The sequence below is a fragment of the Abramis brama genome (genome assembly GCF_963993115.1).
Source record: "Abramis brama genome assembly, chromosome: 22".
NCBI lineage: Eukaryota > Metazoa > Chordata > Actinopteri > Cypriniformes > Leuciscidae > Abramis > Abramis brama.
The window spans coordinates 8323173-8336129 of record NC_139984.1 but is presented as its reverse complement, the minus strand read 5'-3'; the positions used below and the strand labels follow the sequence as shown (position 1 = coordinate 8336129).

Sequence of the window (12957 nt, the reverse complement as noted above, 5' to 3'; positions counted from 1 at the left end):
TCTGTTAGGATTCTCTTCCTGAGTCGACTCTACTGCAGACGCCCAATGCCAACGGAGTGCTTTCACTGCAGAGAGTCCTGCAAATACAGAGTGAGTGTCTCTCGTCCCGGTCTGCCTCTAATTATCCTGAAATGCACTGGCTTCCTGGTAGCACACATTTGTTTAATTCTTCGTAATTAATTATAATCATGATCAGCGTTGTTTCACCACATGGTTCCTGCTCTGCCAAAATATTCCAATAAAAACAACGGTATGGGACGCACTACGTGGCGTACACTACCTCTCTCACGCTTTCTACGCGCTATTGCCATTATCTGCCTGCAGTCAACAGTCTGTTGTCATTCACATTTTCAAGACTTTCTTTCTTCAGTTCAACACAATGGAAATCTTTTGCAGAATGTCTGGGCAAGAAAGTGTACTGTGATTCAGACAGTCACGCTCCGATAAGGACAAAGAAACGCACCAACATTATTTTAAATGTAGTATCAGTATTTTTAAAGGAAAGGTAATTCAATTAAAGTAATGGATTCTTCTGTAATTTAATTACAGTTGTAATTAAATTGCATTTGACTATAGAACAATTATATGTAAACAATAGTGGTTTTAGGGCTGTGAAACGATTAATCGCGATTAATCGCATCCAAAATAAAAGTTTGTGTTTACATAATATATATGTGTACTGTGCATAATTATTTTGTATATATAAAAACACACACATGCATGCATATATTTAAGAAAAATGTGTTATTTATATATAAAATATTTCTATTTATATATAATACAAATTTATGTATATATAATATATATATACAGTATATTTAAGCAAATATTTCTTAAATATATACATGCATGTGTGTGTATTTGTATATACTAAATAATTATACACAGTACACACACATATTATGTAAACACAAACTTTTATCGCGATTAATCGTTTCACAGCCCTATTTAAACATCACATGTTAAAATATAGGTTTTTAATGTAACCTTCTCCCTTTGAATACTTTGGTCAATTCAAGAATAATTTATGCAAATGATTTATTTGAAATTATTAAAAGAGTCGTTTCATGTCTATCCTTGTTTTGTTCAACTGGTCGAGATTGATTAGGGATTTGGAAAATAATGCAATACTTTTTAGAGGGAGTTATTAGTACAGTAATCTGCACTGTTGGAGATGTCTATAGGTAGTGTATATTCTGAGGTCATACAATATCTTTGTTTGAGGAACTGACCAAAAAATTGGTCATTATCTTTCCCCCTACTGTAGTTATCTAATGTCACAGAAGCTCAACTGTACTTGCTTGATGCGCAAGATCAAACCTGCAACTCAAGCAAGCAAGTTTGAACTTCTGTTTACTATATTTGATGTGCTTTATGTATGTGTGTTTATCAACGTTTCTATGTGATTAAGAGCCTTAAATTAAATCTGTTCATCAAAGTTTTGGTTGCGCAGCCTTTCAGTGGAGAGACAGAAATCTCTCAGGTTTCATTAAAATATCTTCATCTGTGTTTTGAAGATTAACAAAAAGTCTTATATGTCTGGAACGAAATGAGTGTGAGTAAAGGATGACAGCATTTTAATGTTTGGGTGAACTATCCCTTTAAATTCCAGTCTTTTCTTCACTTAAAGAACACGTTGTGTGTACTATTCTGCAGTTAGTTTTCTTGTACTTTCTGGAGTACTCTCATTTTATGGAAATGAGCAGCTTTGACATTCTGCAAAAGATCTTTTTTATGATTCACCTGGTAAAGAAAGTCATACAGGTTTGGAATGACATGAGGAAGAGTAAATAATGGCCGAAATGATATTTCTGAGTGAACTATTCCTTTAATTGTTTGCTGCCAGTGTGCCTGTAGTCCTGTCTGTTAACAGTGCAGTCTCTTCCTCTGTCTCAGGCCAGTATTGGTCGTCACTCAAGCCGTTGTCGAGCACAGTGGGTATGTCGTTTCTGGGTGCCCAGAGAAAAGACTGTGAGGAAACAGACACCGTCAATGCGATGGCGTCCCTCTCTGTGGGGGTCTTGACCAGCAAAAGGTACGTCATGATGAAGACATTTTGCTAAATGTCATTAATACAATTTGTCATTCCTCTATAGTGCTCAATCCTCTTCTGTATACAATATGTTTGGTAATTTACAGTGTAAACCAGGGTTATTATCATTATCTAAAACTATTTTTTTTTTTAAATGGTTAAATAAAGCTATTGAAATAAAATAGCAATATTTAAATAAAAACATAATAAAATGACAAAAGCAGATAATAAAATTACAAAAATTAAAGTATATATATATATATAAGCTCATTCAAAATATTAACAAAAAGTAAAATAGTATATAAATACTACTAAAATAGCATAGGGATTTACAACACATTCTTCAACTGAGTTTACTCACCAAAATAATTCAGCCAAATTGTCCGACAGGATTTTGTTTTTGCAGAAAGAGGCAAATCTGTAATCCACACTAATTCACGCTAATGTTTTCATTGGTGCCCAATTCCCATCTTGTGGGCTTCACTGCTGTAGGAAATTATGCTTTTGACGCATTCTTAGGCATAACAACCATATGGCAATTGTTTGATGCTAAACATAGACCTAATTTTTTACAGCCTTGCTGATGAACCCATGGAGCACGACGACGACTCCCTTTAAACCAGGTCTTTACTCGTCTGAAAAACTGTCCAGTACCAAATGGCGCTCCACATCACGTGAACGAGCCGTGCCTCAGACCAGCAGTGCCTCAGGGGGCGTGGCTTCCTCATCATGGCCCCTCCCCCAAGACTGACCACCAGCGCAGTGCGGCTAAGCTAACAACGCAGCTACAGTTCGGCTGGGACTCTGGGATCCACTTCATCGTCTCCATTCAAGAACCATGCAAACAATCACACTAGAACGCATGAGGCCTCTTCGTGCGTTAGTGTGTTTTTAACATTCACTAAAAGGACGCGCTCGAGAACTCGCAAATATTCACCTCTGGTGCCTCAAAAGAGACTATTTACTTTAGCTGGAGATGCGAAACCAGATTTGTGGGAACGGTTGAGGATTATTTAACCTTTTTTTTAAAGGCAGCCCACTTCACCACCCCTGACAAGCGAACTATTGAAGTGCTGAGAGAAAATAAGGGGTTTCCTTGCACCTGGCAACCGCAAAGTGGCTCCACTCTATGATGTCATTACTATTAACCAATTTAACCACTAAAGAAGAAGAAGAAGAAATAACGATCTCGACAACTGTGGGTTTTATAAATCTTAATTTTTTTTTTGCACTGTGCATTCCATAATGTGAACCGTGAAATTTTCCAAACCTCTGGGAAAAGAAAGATCTAATTCTGTATCTAGTTTTACGCTTAACATTCTTTTAAAAGTGAAGCAAAAAAACAGTTGCATTCTTGTCAAGTTCAGTTACATTCTACCTGCATTCCCAGCATGAAGGCTGTACACTTGAAAACTTCAAGATACTTCTCTGTACTGATTCTGTGCATCTGATTTAATGTTTTTAAAGGCCAGAGGGACAAACCAGCTATTAGCAAGTGTATTGCACACACACACACCCACCCAAAAAACACACATGTCCATATTTCTGTGCACGCAAGCACACGTCGCATCCATACGACCACTGTACATTTAATATCGTGGACACAGGAAGTGCTTACACTTTCCCTAGACTAACTATAACGCAAAGTAGATCAGTCTCTCTTTAGACCAAACTAATATGAGTATGATTTGTATATGTGTGTGTCCATGTGTATCTATCAGTCATATATTTAGTCTGTTCTGTATTTACAACCAAACCTCAATTGACCACAAGCAAAAAACGCAAAAACGACAATTGAATGGGCTCTCGAAGCCACTTTAACGTTGAATCAATTCTCTGTATTATCTCTGTTGTTTCGGACAAGGGAAATATCCAGCCTTTTAACCTGTGGAGGAGACGTTTCAAAAGTTTCTGTGCATTTAGTGATTTTCCTTCATTGCTGTGCACTTTTTTTTTTTTTTTTTTTTACGAGGGATGCATTGTTTTTGGATGGCGTTGTGTTTTCCACAGCCTGCACATAGATGTATAATTCACACCAGTTGTGTGGATGAACTTTATAGTGATATTAAATATGTCTCTCAGCCGCTGGGATTCACATTTACGCCATCTTCAATGAACCAAAATTAACATCACGCCAACCGTTGACCGAAACGGACAGACTCTTCGAATGCTGTGCCGCTCATCAGCACATTCTGTTTATCACTTATTCAGCCTTTCTAAACAAACGTTTAGCCCAAAATATCGCCGGCTGCGTAATCCTACCGGGTCAAACCCACCGAGAATAATGCGCTGGAAGTTATCATCCACATGCTGTATCAATATCTCACGGTTAAAGTCTGGATGGTCGGCTATCGGGACTGGCAGGACAGTTCATGGTGCTTGTTTGACTTTTGCGTTGTGCTTTTGGGTTGATGAACGCCCCTACGACTTGATTTCAAGTGTCGGATTTGTTCCGGATTTGTTATTCAGCATGACTTGGATGACAATGACCAAATCTTATCTTTTTTTTGAGTCTGCACAACCATTTACCTCTGTATTTACAACCAAAATACAGCGTTAACATGCTTTCTTGCGTTCACTACAAGAAACAATCGTGACCTGACAAATTGCTGTTATTGTGTGATAAAATAGAGGCATTCCTATACAGATTTCCGTAATGCTGCAGCTGCACCTGCCCGACCAATGAGTCTTTTGCCTCGTACCAAACCACTGTGGATAGTTATGCGCTTGTATGATTCCATGTATATAGCACCATCCTCCCATTTATCGATGTTTTGTGTTCATATGGCTGTTTTCATGAAGACCCTGGGTAGCCTTTGCCCATCAGACCCCCATGAAGACTGTTGTAAAATAGAGCGTTCGCCCATTAATGAAGTCATAGCTAATCTCTAAACTAGCGCCAATCTTGCTGCATATTTATAGTACTTCAAACGGTGCACTTGCATTTCACCATCAACAAAACGTACCTGTTCACCTTCAACGTTTGATAAAACCAGAAATCGCCTTGGTTAGCGACTAAATTCGACAGTTTCGCCGGGCCGTTCGGACCGCAAATACAAACAGATCTTGACATTCCCTGGCAGTTCAGACACTGCTATGCGTCTTATATGCAGTTATATTCCAGTGGTGTATTTTTACAATAGCTTTGTGCATTTTTACTGTTTCGATATACCTCTCAAAGCGTTTGTATTCTCTTGTCTCTCCGAACCCTTCATGAAGTAAGATGGAGAGCGTGTGCTGTTGTCTTCACTCCTGTTAAAGCAAACCAGCGCCATCTTAATTCCTCTCTCATTTATTTCCCTTCGCCTCGTTGTAAATGTAAATAGTTACCACCAGAGAGACTTCACCTATGTGCCTTGAAGTACTTCACCTGTCGACCCCACTAACTGGATCTGTTTAACAAAGAATAACAGAAATGATGTTTTCGAATCTTCCTGTGCTTAACGATTCCCTTGTTAATTTCCGACTTCTTTTATTTCTCTGTGTATAGAAAAGAATGTCTATTTTGTACTGTTTCTATCTTCCTAATTAAAATGAAAGCATTTTTTTTTTTTTTTTGCCTGAATTTCGTTCGGCTTTGTCATTTTTATTTGTTCATTCTGGTGCTCTGAACATCAAATACCAGTGAACTGAATGAAATGAATCAAATGTGTCACATGTGGACATCCATCTGTTTTCTATTATTTGTCAAAAATTCACTCAGATCTACAGCTTGATCTTTTTATTATTTGAACGTTGCATTGCCATTACAAAAGTATACTATGGTAACTACAATACCTGCATTCTCCACCAAAATACAAATGTTGTGACTACACTGTAAAAAAAAAAAAAAGATATGATCAATAAGTTATGACTAAATATGTTTTTACATTGCTTTAACTAATCAAAATAAGTTATACAAAATTCAACTAATTTATTTAAGTCAGTTTAAGTTGAAATGACTTAGTTGATTGTACTTAAAATTTTAATTCGGTCATCCAAAAAAAACTTCTTGCAATATATATGAAATGAATCAAATGTGTCACATGTGCACATCCATCTGTTTTCTATTATTTGTCAAAAATTCACTCAGATCTACAGCGTTATCTTTTAGTTATTTCAGCATAGCATTGCTATTACAAAAATATACTATGGTAAATATAATGCCCGCATTCTCCACCAAAATACAGCTGTTGTTACTAATGTAAAACTGGTAATTTGGTAATTCAGTCATCCAAAAAAAAAAAAAAAAAAACGTATACTGAAATCCTCTTGCACTATTTAAAGGAGATGCCATATTATTTGTTTAGTCTTTTAATATTAACTGTTGCGATGATGAATTTTGATTAAAAAATGAACCAGTATTGCACATGCACACAACCAAAGAAATGTGAAATACGGGAAGCCACTGGATCGTCAGCTGTTCATCCGGTCACTGGTTCCCCCTATTGTCACACGTTTCGGCGTCTGCTTTAGTTTGGGCCGCTATGGCAGTGTGTTTTGCAGTGATCTTCAAACATACATCTTGTATTTGCCTTACCTAATTTACACATAGTAAACAGCAGAACATGGCACTTTTGTGGTGAGGCGGTCTGTCTTATTTCTTGCCAACCAGACATATATTCATTGAAGCCTCAAACTAAAAAGGATAATGCCAAGTTTATGTGCAGACCACGTTTAGCCAGCGTTTTATTCTAATTAAGTAATTAGCAGTGTCTGTCTGGCTGGATCCTAAAGAAATCGTACTAGCAGAACATCAACATCTGTCGCTTAAAACTTTCTCAGGGCTTTTTCCTCCCCGGATCACAATTCTTCAAAACAGTTTTTGACAGTTTTTATTGTGCTGAAAGGCAGTTTCATACTTATAAAGTAACTGTCAGATAACTTACTTTTATGCATTTGCCATTCACCAAGTCATCATATTGTAGAATTAATCTTACAGCTTTATTTTTTTTTTAAATGCATAACAACCTTTATACATTTAGACAAATGTGGTATATATACCATGACAAAATTGTTACACTGTCACAAAAGCAATAATGTTGGCTAATATACAGCATAAATGACAAGCGCAACAACTCTGAAATGATGGGATCTGTATATCAGAGAATATAGTGAGTCTACGTAGCATTTATCCATCAGGCTAAGGTTAGCTATACATGTAGAGTCCTTATGATGCGTCCATACATACTGATCTCAGATCAGCACTCTGCCACTGAATCAGAGTTTGATACAGTCTTGGTTTAGATACGCGTTTGGTCACCGGACCACCGCTGGTGTCTGTTCCTCTCGAGGGTCGTTTTCCGCGTTTTGTTGTATAGCTCCATTGGGAGAAGGGAAGGATTGTTGGCTTGATGTTGAAGCATGATGTCCTCTGGGATATTGGGATACTGTTGAGAGACAGAAGAGGAGAAGATGTCCGAAATGTGCTTTATAATCAAAATTACTACATTAATTTGTCACAGAAGACCCTTTGTAAATGGACTATTTGCAAGAATATAGTTATTTGTATGTATGTATGGTGCTATATACTCCATTTAAAATTATTTAACATTTTGCTTATCTTATATTTTGATTATTATTATGAATGCAGCTTTTGTCATCTTAATTCATTTAGAGACTTGCATTGAAAACGAACACAATAGAAAGTCAAACATTTGTGGGATAACACATTTAGGAGTTTTAAAGGAATTTACTGTTTGGATTGGTGCAACTGGATTACTTCATAAACAGCTTTATTTTAAATTGCCCAATCGGTTTGCTGGAATCTGCTCGTCATCACAGCCTGAAGCAAAGGACTCATTCCCATGAGCACCGGCAAACATGTTGACTCATCTCATATAAATGAAGGACATTGCTGAAGTAATACAGCATGTGCTGAATATGACAAGTAAACCACAACCAAAAATAAGGCCTGACAAAGAGTCATAGTTACAATGTTTCCATTAACAACAAAGATATTTTCCCACAAATCGGACAATCAAGATTGGATAACTTAAAAAAACAAAAAAACAAACAATGCAAATTCAATTTTAATACTTGAAGATGCAATTTTAGTGAGTGAGATTATGATCACTGCCTGGCCTGAATCAGAAAACTGGTTCAAAGCTGATTTTCAAGTATCTTTAAAGATATTTTTGTTATTTGTGATTTTGGTTTGTCTATTGTGGCTAAAGCTAATAGAGCATGACCTCATTATTAATCTTAAGATGAACCGTAATGACACACTTTTATCAAAATAATAATAATTCATAAGAAGGGCTCCATGTTTTGATTAATGCACCTTTTATAGTTCCAGGTGGAAGTTTATTTTCAAAGATTTTATTTTTAGAGTATACAATTTTTGGCAATTTAAAAGCAAAATGTAAAAGCTGTAATGTAAGAGCTACTCCACAGAAAAACACACTGTAAAAAAAAATCTTTAAATTAAGTGCAATCAACTTGGATGTTTAAGACATTTCAACTTAAATTACATTAAATTGACTTGCTTGAATTATTTTGATGAGTTAAAGCAATGTAAAAAAACACGTTGTCATAACTCATTGGTCATATAATTTTTTTATAGTGCAGAAAACACTGCAAAATCGTCACCTTTCTGTTGGGGTGAGTTCTATACATCCCTTGCCTGTTCGTTTGTTACGTATTTGAGTTAATTTGATTACAGCTACCAATAACGGTGAGTTGTTTCAGCTCCATTTCACAGATTTCTGCACATCCCCCCACACAAACACACCCCACATCAGTGCAGAAAATGTGATGTGTACAGGTTTAGTCTGGACCTGGGCAGAGCTAACTGTTAGCACATTGCTGCAGGATATCTCTGTTTCGGTTGGGTTTACAGGAGGATTTCACCATCCTAAAATTACACGGCCATGCAAATAAAATATTTCCAAACTCTGTGATCAGTGCCCGAAAATCTATAATATCATGTGGCTCAAATAGGTACAAAGTCACATATGTTCACTAAAATCTTCCTCTTCATATACGTTAACATCAAAACTGATATATATCAACGAACTGAATTAGTGTGTGTTGTATGGGATGTATCTCTCATACACACACACACTGATAGACACACACCTCTGTAACACCCCACAACTGTTTCCAATCATTAGGTTCCTGCATGTCTAGGCCCGGTCGCCTCTGATTGCACGACACTGGATACGAGATCCTATGAAGGGCAGAGGGAGGGCGATTTACACCCGTGGGCTAAAGGAGAGTCCTCTCCACCTTTCCCTGCTTCCTGCTCACTCACTTTTCTTTTCCTTTAATGGCTTTTCTTTATCTTTAACAACAACACATGACCACTGGTTCAGTGGAATGTGCTCAGTGGAAAATAAGCACACATTTATATTAATTACATATTTACTACATTGTTATTACTTATTTACTAACATATAATTAGTTACACATGAATTTAGTTATAAATTAAAAATGATTGACCAGATCAGAATTATGAAGACAATAACTTAATAAAAAAAATATATTGTAAAAAGTATGTATACTTGCAGTATATTTAAATGTACTGGTGGTTAAGACAATGCATACTATGAAAGCACAAAAAGAGGCTACGCTAGTAGGCCTGTGTAAGAGCAGCGAAATATCCGGAGGTCAATGTTGTGTTGAGAAGTTTATACACCTGATCGGGAAGTTTAGAATGAACATGGATCAAATGACAAGAATATAATTGTCTATAAGAATAAGAATAATATCTGTTTTTCTGCCCAGACGTGTTGTGGTGAAACAATATGTTTTAGGATGTTGGAATTAAAGAGGAGTTTCATTTTCATGCTGTATTCTCAAATTGGCTAATATCTCACAGATTCTTGAGACAACATGTTGTTTTGTTTTTTTATGCATTTAATTTTAGATAGCTATTAACCCTCATACCATTAACCTGGGATTTGAATCATTAATTGGTTGTTCGTTCTTTTCATTTAAACAAATCGACAAACGTTCAGTCTTGTAAATGACTACCTATTCGTGCAAATCTGAAATTGTCAATATTTAGCCCATTTTAAATGAGTACAACTTTTAAAACAGATTATTGGTGCAAAGAATTATTATATGGAAGAGAAAAAACATTCATATCCAACATATTGGAAAAATTGTCCTCTAGACGATAATCTTGAGAGTAACCTGACTTGTCTATGTTGTGTGTTTTTTTTCCTGTGGTTATGATTCATAAACCTTTTCCAAGAAAAAAGTAAAAAAAATACATAAAACTCAAATATATTTACAATCAATTTGCTTCAAATGTTCGCAGATCTTTCAGTCTATTATACAGTCAAGATAAAAAAAAACTAGTGCAAATATTATGCAGCATTGAACATACTCTGCATTTATAAATGTGCATTTCCCCCCCTATTGAATTTGCAGTGTACATTTGATTCTGAAACTGGTAAACTGTTCATTAGACCAATAGCATCAGTCCAGCTGGTTAAAGGTCCAGCCACAAAAAAAAAAAAAAAAAGGCTCCGTTCTGTTCAGTGAGCAATGAGGCAGTTACAACAAACCCCTCAAGAAAACCTTTCGCGATAGTGCCCTTAAAATGATAACTTATTAAAAATAATATAATAAAATTAATATCTTAGGAGGTTTGTTGTAACTGGGAACAGAGCTTCCAGATAAGTGCCATTTGAGACACTGTAGTCTTTGAATAATTATTTCAATGGCCACTTCACTGTTTTGGATGCATGTTTGATTCTGCATGATTCCACATAAACCATAAACAAAGGTTAGGTAAATGTAGCCCCTAAATTCGCCAAACACTTGTGATGCATGTAATAAAATAAACCCAACAGGTCCATAATCAATAAGAAAGTCATTTTCTAGTTTGTGAGAAAGCGTTAACTTGTAGATCATCAACTCGGACATAAACCAGAACCATGTGCACATATCAGCTATCATATTTCATTAATAACCCTTAATTTTACAGACTTGAGGTCTGACATACCTGTAGAGGGTCGCTCTGAGGAAAAGTGAAAAGATCTGTGTTGGAAGGTCAGAGGTCAGCTTTAGGCAGGGTCAGGTCATGGCAGCAGGAGTCAAATGGCTGTTGATGGGGAAGTTGAAGCCGTAGCTGGTGGATAGAAAGCAATGTGTTTAATAATCAGAGTCACTCTCTCTCGGGCAGAATGCAGGTTCAGAGTTCAGAGGCTGGTTGGAAGTGGCGTTTCGTAGGGCTGTAGGGTCGGTCGGCAGGATTAGGAACAGATGAACGTCTAGTGAGTGGCGGACATGGACCAAGCACCCTCCATCCTCCAAACGGAGAAGGCGTAGCTCAGCCTCTCGTGGGCCAGGTAGTTACAGCTGGCCAGCTTGGCATCCATCTCATCGCTCTGGAGAACCTGGTAGAGAAAGTCGATGTATCGCGAAGCCAGTTTGAGGATCTGAATCTTGCTCAGTTTGTCCGAAGGCAGCGTGGGGATGATCTTCCGCAGCGAGGCGAAAGCGTCGTTTAGGGACTGCGTGCGCTGTCGTTCCCGGACGTTAGCGATCACTCGTTGTGTGTGGAGGTCCTCGAATGGTTGCCCGGGCACAGGTGACACCGCGCTCACGGTGGGCACTAGGGAGGCTGAAGAGTTTGATGAGGACGAGGGTGAATTCCTCTTGGGCCGCTTGGGGCCAGAGGGAACGAGCGTAGACGGGCCCTCCAGTGGCGTTTTGTCGTCCTGTGCTAGGGGTCCACTAGGCTCTTTCTTGGGACCTGTCAGCCGCTTCCGAGGACCAGCCGGGGGTGCAACGACGACGGGGCACTTGTTGGGGCGACGCTCTTGCTCCTCTTCACTGGGTAGGACCCCACCCTCGGGAAAGTCGCCACAAGTCTGTTCCTCTCGCATGACGGTCCGTCGTCCTTTACTTGTCAATCCCGTGCTTCTGTCCTATTTCGCTTTGCTTGCGGCCCGTTTTTTGGGGTTTTTTGCCTTTGACTGAGAGCAATTTCAAGGGAAAGCAAAACAAATCAAAGCAAAAGGCGTGCTTTTTTCCAACTCAAGAAGGTGCCAGATTATACGGCCATGCATCTGGGCTCGTAAAAATCTCTGTCTCCGCAGTATGTCATGTAGCTGTAGGTCAGTTCTTGAAACCTCAAATCACCATCTGGTTGTCAGGTCTTTTATAAAGGCCAGTGGTAAGTCTTCGAAAAGCCCTACCTACTTTGATCAGCGATTGGTTGAGAGGTGGATTGGTTGAGGGGTGGAGCCGCTCGAAGGAAACAGGAAGGCGACGCGTGCCGTGATTGGAGGACAGAGCCATAAGGAGGGGGGCTCGATCTAAGGTAGTGGCAAAGACTCTGCTGTAGAGTTTTCTTGAAATTGTCTGAAGCATATTGGTTCCAGATTTCCTCCAAAACAAGCCTTTAGTCCAGACACACCCCCTCCACCACTGCAACACTCCACACCTCCTCTTTTTCCCCGGCACAGCCAAACACAGACAATAGGAAGGAGCTGAGAAGCAGGCTTGCTGTTTCGCATGCTGTTTCATGCTGTCTCTCTGTTGACTTTATGGCATGGCGAGGTTTTCAGGGGTAAACTGAACATTATTTTGAACATGCTGAGTGAAAACTGAAGATCAATGAGTGTCTATTTGTCTATGCATATTTGATCTCTATATATTTTTGTTGCATTGCAACATTTTAAAAGGTGGTCAAACCGTGATAAAAAAAATATGGTGAACTTTAAACTGCTAATCTGTGTTTATATATAATGTAGCATCATATCAGCACACTATTAGATATGGTTTTGTTTGAGTCAGGACTGGCCAAGACCACAAAGTGAATTTCGAATTCCTGAATTAAATGATTACATCACAAATTTGCTTTATTTTGACCTTTGTAACTAAAAACAATGTGTCAATTCAAATTAAACCAAACCTGCCTTGATTGTGTCCCATTATTGTGATTGTTAATTTCAAAATCTCATAACAAAGTCCTGCTGAAATTAAAA

The 12957-nt window shown here is 38.0% G+C and overlaps 2 protein-coding genes across 3 annotated transcripts in view; one reads left to right on the top strand and one right to left on the bottom strand.

The window, feature by feature from the left end:
- The window catches only part of hdac7a (histone deacetylase 7a), an 86252-nt gene extending 80655 nt beyond the window's left edge, over positions 1-5597 (top strand). For both annotated transcript variants that reach the window (XM_084098904.1, XM_084098903.1), the window contains exons 24-26: positions 9-90; positions 1897-2035; positions 2608-5597. In XM_084098904.1, the coding sequence (XP_083955030.1) occupies positions 9-90; positions 1897-2035; positions 2608-2650 (264 nt within the window). In that variant the 3' untranslated portion in view covers positions 2651-5597. The remainder of the gene's footprint in view (positions 1-8; positions 91-1896; positions 2036-2607) is intronic.
- A 142-nt stretch (positions 5598-5739) lies between these two features.
- twist3 lies at positions 5740-12118 on the bottom strand. Its single transcript, XM_084098905.1, has 2 exons — positions 10968-12118; positions 5740-7401 (listed from the first exon to the last, which is right to left on the bottom strand). The coding sequence occupies exon 1, from the start codon at positions 11851-11853 to the stop codon at positions 11236-11238; it is 618 nt and encodes a 205-aa protein (XP_083955031.1). The 5' UTR covers positions 11854-12118; the 3' UTR covers positions 5740-7401; positions 10968-11235.
- Between the last annotated feature and the right edge of the window lie 839 nt (positions 12119-12957).

Bases quoted from the DNA above. Each gene is read 5' to 3' on its own strand.
- twist3 (XM_084098905.1), bottom strand. From the start codon at position 11,853: ATGCGAGAGGAACAGACTTGTGGCGACTTTCCCGAGGGTGGGGTCCTA.